Below are 10,008 nucleotides of genomic sequence, written 5' to 3'. Positions count from 1 at the left end.
GGGGGGGGATTTCTCCTTCACATCATTCTGATGAGGAGAGGTTGCGGGGTTGTCCAGAGCCCAAATTATTGACCAGGACCCAGGCCGTGCGCCTTTGTTTTATAGGGATCTTAGGGATATGGGCTTCTTGATTTTGCAGCCTGCCTTCTGGGGGAGGGGCCTGCCGCGCCGATACTCAGGCAACCCCGTTTGGGTAGAGTCTCCGTGTCCCCTGTGAGGGGGGATGGGGGTGGGCACACTGTGAGCCAGTGTTTCCAGGCTTTTGTTCTCTGGCGGCTTTCCCTGGCGGTCTGCTGTGCCTCTTCTGAGAGTCAGAGCAGCAGCAGCCGAATCTTAGCCTCTGTCTCAGAACAGAGGGATCGTGGCCCGTTCTCCACTGATGTTCTGGCCATTTTAACTCTGTTTTTGTTGGTGTTGCTCAACCCTGCAGCATCCCAGGATGTGCGCCCCACACCCGGTGTCCCAGCCCTCACTTCCAGGGCCGGCATGTCTCTGTCCTTTGTGTTTCTAACACCGCCAGCTGCCAGCTGCCAGCCACCCCCGCACGCTCCCGAGCTCCTGGTCTCAGTCTGGTTCCAGTGAGCGCACTGGAGCTCCGTTTTCAGTCTGGTCGTGCATTCCCAGGCTCATGTTCTGTCTGCTCTCTTGCAGGTGCCGGTCAGCGAGTCCGCCCACTCCCCCGTGCAGGTGGCTACCGCTTTCTGGGCCGAATGCGGTGGCTCCCTCCCCCTTCCGTTTACCTTCCGATATCTGTGCGCGGTTTCACGGCTCCCCGCTTCGTACCTCAATACTCAGCGCTGGAGATGTTCATTTGTAGAGATCCAGATATCTTCCTGCATCTCAGGCTGATTCTGTGGATGTTCAGGCTGGTCTGGTACCTATCCAACTCGACTCAGGGGACCGGCTGAAAAAGGGATCCCCTACTCCTCTGCCATCTTAACTCCCCTCTCTGCTCCCCCTATTTATGCTCAAACTCTCTTTCTTGCTGATGATAGATAGATAAATAAATAAATAAATGGGAGAAGAAATGAAATAGCTTGATTTGTTCATCATTTTAACCTGTCTCCTGGCTTCCTCTACCAGGAAAAAAAAAGTTTGTCGCAAGACCCACAAACCCAATGCTCTCGGCTCTTCCCTGTTCCATGAGCAGAAGTCTGGCCCCTTCCCGCGCTGGCCTGGCCCCTGGGCTTCCGGATGGGGCAGCCGCTCCCGCCTCTGCGGCCCAAGTCCACCCCGTCCAGAGTGTCTCATTCAGACCTGCCCTGTCACCTCTGCGCTTCAGCGTGAAACGCTCGTCCAGGTCGAAGTTGTGCTTGCACACGGAGTCCACGGCTCCATCTCAGGGCCAGGAACTCCCTCTGGATGTTCCAGCTCTTGGCAGTTAGGCGGCCCAGGTGGGACACGGCTGCAAACAGCCCCATGGCGCTGTCCAACTGGACGAACAGCTCTCTGTTGTAGGTGTATTGCTCCAGGAAGCGGTGCGTCCCATTGAACTCAAGGCAGGCACTCTGGCTCTGGTAGACGTAAAGCTCGGCAGGGAGTAAACTAGGAGGTTAATGTAAAAAGGTATAGGAGAGGGGCGCCTGAGTGGCTCAGGCCATTAAGTGTCTGCCTTCAGCTCAGGCTCTGATGCCAGGGTCCTGGGATTGAGCCCCGCATGGGCTCTTTACTCAGCAGTGAGTCTGCTTCTCCCTCTGCCCCTGCGTGCCCCCCCACCCCCGCTCATGTGCATTCTTTCTCTCTGCCAAATAAATAAATAAAATCTTTAAACAAAAAGAAGATATAGGAGAATATAACAATGAATATGGGGGTGAGGAAGCATTTCTTAAGAAAACATAAATCACAAGGCAAAAAGATAATGAATTACCTTAAAATTCAATGCTTTTGTTATGCAAAGGGCACCACTAAGAAGTTAATAGATGGACTAGAAATACACTCGCAATGCCTAAAATTGACATGGGATCAATATCTAAAATATATAAGCAATTCCTTAAAAAACAAGCAAAATAAAGGACAGTGATAGAGAAGTGGGTAGGGAGTGGGAATGGAAATTTGTAGGAGAGAAAACTTGCAAGGCAGACTGCAGCTTACCAGTGGAAAGAAAATTCAGAAAGAAATGAGACTGAGATCTCTTAGAACAGTTAGAGGCTCTTTAGTCCCATACTGGTGCCTGGGGGTATGGAGAAAGCATCAGAGGGAGTGTAGTGCCCCCTACGCCCATATGTTTAGAATAGCACCCAGAGGATACTTGGTCAAACTGAAGAGATGTATGCCATATGACCCAGTACTCTCACAACTTGTTAGACATAAAAAATGTTCACACAGGTCCATAAAGGGACAGGCAGGGGCTGCTGCTGCTGGCTGTGGCATTATTTGTGACACTGAAGAATTAGCAGGAATCAGTCGGTGTGATCCTCCATGGGACAGCAGACACCTAAAAACTGCTGTCAATGTGCAGCAGGTGCCATTTAGAAAAATATTTATTTATTTATTTATTTATTTATTTATTTAGAGAGCATGAGCAGGGGAAGGAGTAGAGGGGGAAGGAGAGAGAATCCCAAACAGACTCCCCGCTGAGCATGGAGATGGCATGGGTTTCGATCTCACAACCCTGAGATCATGACCTGAGCTGAAATCAAGAGTCTAGATACTCAACCGACTGAGCCACTCAGGCGCCCCTCGATCATGGAATATTATGTAACCATTAGAGGAAACCAAATGGTTGTGCACTCTGTAACATTGTAGGAATGTTAAAAATATAGGCACACGAGAAATACATATCTTGAAAGAATGCATAGGAACAAAAACTACGTAGGAAACCCATTTGATCACTGTAGCATTGTAATATATATTGAAATCGGGAAATGTGGTGCTTTGTTTTTCTTGCTCAAGATTGTTTTGATCATTCAGGGTCTTTTGTGATTCCACATGAATTTTTGAGTTGTCTTGTTCTATTTCCTTAAGGAATACCATTGGGGTTTTGAAAGGGATGGCATGGAATCTGTAGGTAACTTTGGGTGGTATGAACATTCTTCTAGTCCATGAATGTGGTTGTCTTTACATTTATCTGTGTATTCTTTGATTTCTTTTACCAATGTTCTATGATTTCCAGTGTAGAAGTCTTTCACCTCTTTGGTTAAGTTTATTCCTAAGTATTTTATACTTTCGTTGCTATCATGAGTGTGATTGTTTTCTTAACTTCTATTTGGATAGTTCATTGTCTGCGTATAGAAAGGTGATTGATGTTTGTATTTTGAGTTCATATCCTGCAACTTTACTGGACTTGTTGATGAGTTCTAATAGTTTTTTGTTGAGTCTTAAGGGCTTTCTGTCTATACGAGCATGTAATCCACAAACAGGGATCACTCTACGTCTTCTTTTTTTGATTTGGATATCTTTTATGTCTTTTCCTTGTCTAATTGCTCTGGCTAAGACTTCCGTAATTATGTTGAAAAGAAGGGGCAAGAGTGGGCATCCTTGGCTTGAACCAGATATTGGAAAGTTCTCAGTTTTTCCCCATTGATAAGATAGGCTGTGGGCTTTTCGTATATGACATTTATTATGTTAAGGTTAAGGTCCCTATATACTTTTGTTGAGAGTTTAATCGTGAATGGATGTGGAACTTTCTCAAGTGCTTATTCTGTGTCTGTCGAGACGATCATGTATTGTTTTTCCCTTTCATTTCAATGTGGTATATCACATTGATTTGCTTATGTTCAACTATCCTTGCATCCCATGGATAAGTCCCACGAAGTCTTGGTGTATAATTCCTTTAACATGCTGTTGAATTTGGTTTGCTTGTATTCTTTTGAGAATCTTGAATATATATTCATTATGGACATTGACCTACAGTTTTCTTTTCTACAGTTGTCTTTGTCTGGTTTTGTTATCATGGTAATGCTGGCCAGCAAAGAATTGATTGTAAATTACTGGCTGCCTGGAATCTAGTTGGGGGTCCACAGTTGTCTGTTGAAGGAGTCTTTAAATTGCAGCTTCTTTATGTGACTTAGAGTGTATCATAAATGGAAGTCCATTTATCACACAACTCCCCAGACCACAGAAATGAGGGCAACGCTGCACAGCAGCAGAAGTAAGGGATGTTTGAAGAATATGTCAACACAAAGCTCACCCTGTCATTTCAGGGTTGAGCTCAGGGAGCCCAAGCTCCAGATGAAGCTCCTTCCCCTGCTCAGGAGCCTTTCTGAGTGGCTGTCAAGAGGCCTTAACAGGCCATCCTAACAGTGGAGGAGGGTGTGAAGGGATCTGACCATCATCTCTGTCACTGCAGGGATGACGAGAGTTGATTGGGTGGTCTCGTCAGAGTCCTCGTCCTAGCTCAGGGCACCATGTGCCCCACCGTGAACTTGCTCAGCTGGTTGCTCAGGCAGAGAGGGAGCCATCACACATACCTCAGGGAGCCCTATACAGCTTTTAGCCTACGAGGGCTGTGCTGCAGCAGCACTTCATTTCTCTCAGATCTCCCAAGCCTGTCTTCTTGCTCTGTGCTCTGCCCCTAAGCCTCTGAGCCTCTGGCCCCATCCAGTTTGGAGTCTGTGCTGTCTTCTACCAGCCCTGCCTGTTCTACTCCCCCACATCAAACTCCATTTCCTGTTCCACTAAGAGGTTTCCCCACCTGTTTTTCAATCAGGATGCAGTTCTGTTAGTTCTGAATAGTGATTTCAATTTTTTCCTTTTTTAAAGCAGTTGACTCTTTAAAAAATTGTGATGTAGTCCCAATAGTTTATTTTTGCTTTAGTTTCTCTTGCCTCAGGAACCATCTAGAAAAATGTTGCTATGACTGTTGGTGGGAATGCAAACTGGTGCAGCCACTGTGGAAAACACTATGCAGATTTCTCAAAAAGTTAAAAATAGAAATAGCCAATGATCTAGTAATCACCCTACTGGCTATTTACCAAAAAAATATGGAAAACACAAATTCAAAAGGATATATGGACCCCTGTGTTTAATGCAGCATTATTTATAATAGCCAAATTATGGAAGCAGCCCAATGTCCTTCAATAGATGAATGGATAAAGAAGATGTGATTTATATATACAATGGAATGTTATTCAGTAATAAAAAGAATGAAATCTTGCCATTTGCAACAACATAGATGGAGCTAGAAAGTATAGCACTAAGAGAAGTAAGTCAGTCAGACAAAGACAAATACCACTCATATGTGGAATTTAAAAAATAAAACAAATGAACAAAGGATAAAAAGAGACAAACCAAGAAGCAGACTCTTAACTATACAGAACAAGAGGGAAGGTGGGTGGGGGAACTGGTGAAATAGGTGAAGGGGATTAAGAGTACACTTAGCTTGATGAGCACTGAGTAATGCATAGAATTGTTGAGTTACTACATTGTACACTTGAAGTAATATAATACTGCATGTTAACTGTACTGGAATTAAAAACTTAAAAAAAGTAAAGCAATTGACTTTTTTTCATAATGAAATCTTATTTTCAAAGCAGACAAATGTCACACAAAGGTCTCTGAAAACTGTTTCCTATGTGTACTTGAAAAATATTACAGAGTTCCTAAAACTCTTGAAAACATCTGAGTTTTCCAGAGTAGAGCTTGAAAACTTCAGGTGTAAATCAAATCATCTTTCTAGAATAGGATGTATTAAGACTATGTAATTACCATAGGATATAAGGAAGGTAATGTGGACAGAGCAATAAAGATGTCCACAAACCAGCTGTGTGGTCTTAGGCAAGTAAAGCAACTTGTTAGAGTCTCAACTTTTTCACCTGTAAAAAAGGGTGTTATTATTATTATTTTTTTTACTTTGAAGGACTACTGTTAAAATTAAACAAAATGATATAAATAAAATCTAGAGCATAATGTCTGGCCCTGGTCACTGGAGGTTCGAGCCCTTCCCCTTGTCAAGCTATAATGGGTTAGATTATGTGGAGACAAAGAGAAACACAAAGGACAGAGCCCTAGTTTGTTCAGAATGGCTCAAATGGAGCTGCCCTTTGAGGCACAACATTGATTCTTGAAAAGGAGCTTTTATTAACTTAATACTGATAATTTCTTTCTTTTTTCTTTTTTAAAAATTATGATCTGTCATTCACCAAGTGTTCCATGATTCATTGTTTGCATATAACACTCAGTGCTCCATGCAATACGTGCCCTCTTGATGATAATTTCTTTCTTTCCACCTCTTCTTTCACTGGGAAAGGGAGATAGAAGTGGAGTGAACAAGAGATTAAATCCCCAGGTGTCTTTTGCCTCCCAGATGTGTGATAGGATAGAGTCCCAGGGCTTAAATGCCAGGATGGTAAATGTCATGAACAAAGGATGTTTCAAGCGGCTGTTGGAGCTACAGTTCTGTTTCATCCATGAGTTGGATGCTTCCTTTCTCCACAGTTTTCTTCATTACCCAATAGTCGCTAGTATTTTCTCAACAACTTTAGCATCTCCCCTTTTGTCTCTTTTTATTTTTGCTGAAGAAATCCTGAGGAGTTGGAGGCATAAGAAGTTGGAGGAATGTGCCCAACCCATTGGGTCCAAGTTTCCAGGGTTCACATTTCACTCAGTAATGAGTTCCTCAGCATCAAAACTGCTCACTTCCCACAGTGGTCTCTCTTACAAGGCAATGAGACTCTATTCATTTCTCTTAAATCTGAACCCAGTTCTTCTCCATCTCACCCCACCTCTCCCACCATCCACCACACTGCTCGCTATTTACCCCAAAGGAGAACCCAGCCCTGATTTCCAATGTGCTCATATCAGCACCACTGCCCCTGGGCCCCAGAACAGCATTGCCTCTTCTGTCACCTCCTGTGGGACACTGTCCCATCTCACCAGCTATTTCCACAGTTCCTCTGGCTGTTTAGGACTCTCGCTTCTCCATTCTTCTCTCCCGGCAGGTGTGAGCACACAGCTGAGCTGCCCTAACTCTCTGCCCATCTGAGTCAGAAATGTCTGAAAATTTCCCTTTCCCCATCTGAGAAATGAGTACATCGGGATGGAGTTCGAGCAGATGAATTTGGGAGTTTCAAATGCTGTTACCCCTGGAAATTAAGGAAGGGACCTGAGAGAACCCGATCCTCATGAGGAAGTGGGGCTGGCCTTACGGATGGGGATGAGGAGGCTGGGAAACGTTACCATAAACGAACTCACCATTCTTTCACAAATAGTCTTCTTGGTGGTAAATTGGAACTATACGAGGCCGTTTCCTGTTTCTCACTCCTCTGGCCCTGCCCTGATGTGCCCTGATCCAATTCCTGATGTGAGGGACAGTCAGCTGCAACTGGTATCCTGTTGGCCTTCACCACTACTTGACCTCATCACCCTCCTCTGCTGCTCTGGCCACCACTGGTCATGGAATGAAGGTTCCTGCCTGGCTCTGTGGAAGGGCCCCTACCTGGAGCACTGACTCCACAGAGTGATCTTCAGACCTTGGACAATGCAGACTAACCATAATTTCTCCTTTCTGATCTTTGGATGGATGTTGAAATGTCATTCTGATGACCCCTTTGTGAGAAACTTGTCCCTCCAAAATCACTCCAGACCACCAGGTACCATTGTCCCCATCACGTGCACACCCTGATCTCCTTCTCACTCAGGTGAGAATAGCAGGTCCTACACAATGTCAGAGCCCCAAAGTCTTTCTCAGGGAGTGGGCCCACATGGAAAACCCCCTAAGGTCATTCCCCTGAGCTGGATCCTCCAAGAGCAGCAGCTCTGCACTTACCTGGGGTGTCTCTGCTCTGAACCAAAGGGGAGCTCAGCATCACCAAGGACATCACGAGAGCTGCCATCCCTGGGACCCCAGCGATCCTCAGAACCACCATCCTGGAGCCTGGGAGAGGATGGGGGCTGAGAGACTTGCAGTCAGAGCAGCTCTCACTCAATGTGCTCACTCCTAAAATATTAGAGATGATGAGCTTGGACAGCCTTCCTTACCCCCTGAGTGTGGCCGAATTCTGAAAAAGGAACCAATAAGCAGGAATTGTTACTCACCAGACAGAAGTTTGGTGTAAAGCACATGATTCTTTAAGGTGTTAAGATTCACGGGGCGCCTGGGTGGCACGGCGGTTAAGCGTCTGCCTTCGGCTCAGGGCGTGATCCCGGCGTTATGGGATCGAGCCCCATATCAGGCTCCTCCGATATGAGCCTGCTTCTTCCTCTGCCACTCCCCCTGCTTGTGTTCCCTCTCTCGCTGGCTGTCTCTATCTCTGTCCCATAAATAAATAAAATCTTTNAAAAAAAAAAGATTCACTGAAGACAGTATAAGGAAAGGGATCCTCATTTTGAGCAAACTGGGTGAGTCATAAGGCTTGATTATTTTATATACTTTCCTCCCTAGGAACAGATCCAAAGGAATGTCATTCCCTCTAATGGTGAATGTCATCCCCCTTGCACGCATGTTCTGGGACAGAGCAAGTCCTAGGCAGTGTGTTAGTGACTTAGAGGGATTAGACTGTCCATCCCGGAACTCAGAATAGTGCTGGGAGCTGTACGAGCAGTCATGCAGAGGGTGTGCTGTGCATCTTTCCCTCTCAGCAGTAAAGCAGCTCTTTGAAGAAGAATGGATATGGACTAAGGGTCTCTGGGTTTCAGTACCAGATAAGGCATGGAAGTAGGTGTGTAACTTTACACAAATTACTTGCCCTTTCTGGACCACAATTTCTTCATTTTTTGAAATGGGTATAGTAGCCCCTGCATATCAGTAATTCTGCAAGGGTGAAATGGGAGCACCCGGAGAAAATGCTGTAGAAACTTACAGATCTGAGAGTTTTGAGTAGATCAATGAAGTTATCAGGGACCATCTTTTTTTTTTTTTTTTCAGTTCAATATATGCATATATTTTTGGTAACTTTTAAAGACCAAGTAGTCCTAACAAACGATACAGGTAGTTCCTGAAATGAGGTAAATATACTCCCCCGGAACACACAACCTAAGAGAGAAAATAACAAAAAAAATATAATTTCTAACAAATTTATTAAGTACTTACATGAAGTGTTGATGAATTGAATAAAAACATATAAGATATTTAATTTAGGTTTTCTATTAGGTACAAGGGTGCATTATAGAGAAGTGGTCAGGCACAGGTTTAGAAAGCCCCTTTCTACTACTTCCAGAATTTTTTTTAACCCACTGTGATTTATTTCGTCTCATGTAGAATGGAGATTATTATGTCATTTATTTATTGAGAAATCTAATTGGGGTGACACTCAGAATTTGTGAATCTCTTAAAGTCTTGCACATAGTAAGGAACCAAGAAATATTAATTATTATAATGCAGAACACAAGAAATTCTTTATCTAATATAACATATTATTTAATCCAATAATATAAATACTATGATTTTAACAATAAACACCAGAGGAATTTCTGCAGTTCCCCACCCCTTTAGTGTAGTTCCAAACCCCTCCGTAATAAAACAGCATATCAGCAAAAGATCTACCATTAGACTTAATGTGAAATGATTAGGGAAATTGTCCTTAACAGTAAGGTTTAGAGGTGCCTGGCTGGCTCAGTTGATAGGGCATATGACTCTTGATCTCAGGGTTGTGAGTTCAAACCCCATGTTGGGCATGGAGCCTACTAAAACAACAACAACAACAACAACAACAAAACAGTGAGAAGTAAATAAAGGTGCCTTATATCATCAATTCTGTATAAGAAGAAATAAGAGTAATAATTAGAAATGAAACAATTAGGCATTTTTTGCCTTTTGTTTATCTGCTTGGGAACATCAAAGAATTCCTCTAAAATTATCAAAGATATAAAATGGTAAATATAATATAATTTGATAACAAATGAATTCCTATACAATACTAAGAATCAACATGAAGGGGCACCTGGTTGGCTCAGTCGGCTAAGGGTTTGACTCTTGATTTGGACTCAGGTCATGATCTCAGGGTCGTGAGATTGAGCCCCAAGTCAGGCTCTGTGCTCAGAGGGGAGTCTGCTTGAGTTTCTCTCCCTCTGCCCCTCCCCCCACTCAATTGCACAAGCTTTTTCTCTCAAATAAGTAAATAAATCTTAAAA

General features: G+C 43.8%; 1 protein-coding gene across 1 annotated transcript in view; it reads right to left on the bottom strand.

Annotated features, from left to right (window-relative positions):
* Positions 1 to 7,805, bottom strand: part of LOC100463634 (HLA class II histocompatibility antigen, DP beta 1 chain) — an 11,544-nt gene extending 3,739 nt beyond the window's left edge. Inside the window, 3 exon segments of the mRNA XM_019794244.1 lie at positions 1,270 to 1,337; positions 1,339 to 1,545; positions 7,702 to 7,805. Of these exon segments, the coding sequence (XP_019649803.1) occupies positions 1,270 to 1,337; positions 1,339 to 1,545; positions 7,702 to 7,805 (379 nt within the window).
* Between the last annotated feature and the right edge of the window lie 2,203 nt (positions 7,806 to 10,008).

This window comes from Ailuropoda melanoleuca, chromosome 5, assembly GCF_002007445.2.
Source record: "Ailuropoda melanoleuca isolate Jingjing chromosome 5, ASM200744v2, whole genome shotgun sequence".
Classification (NCBI taxonomy): Eukaryota; Metazoa; Chordata; class Mammalia; order Carnivora; family Ursidae; genus Ailuropoda; species Ailuropoda melanoleuca.
The sequence above is the reverse complement of the archived record's forward strand: the minus strand, read 5'-3'. Positions and strand labels throughout refer to the sequence as shown.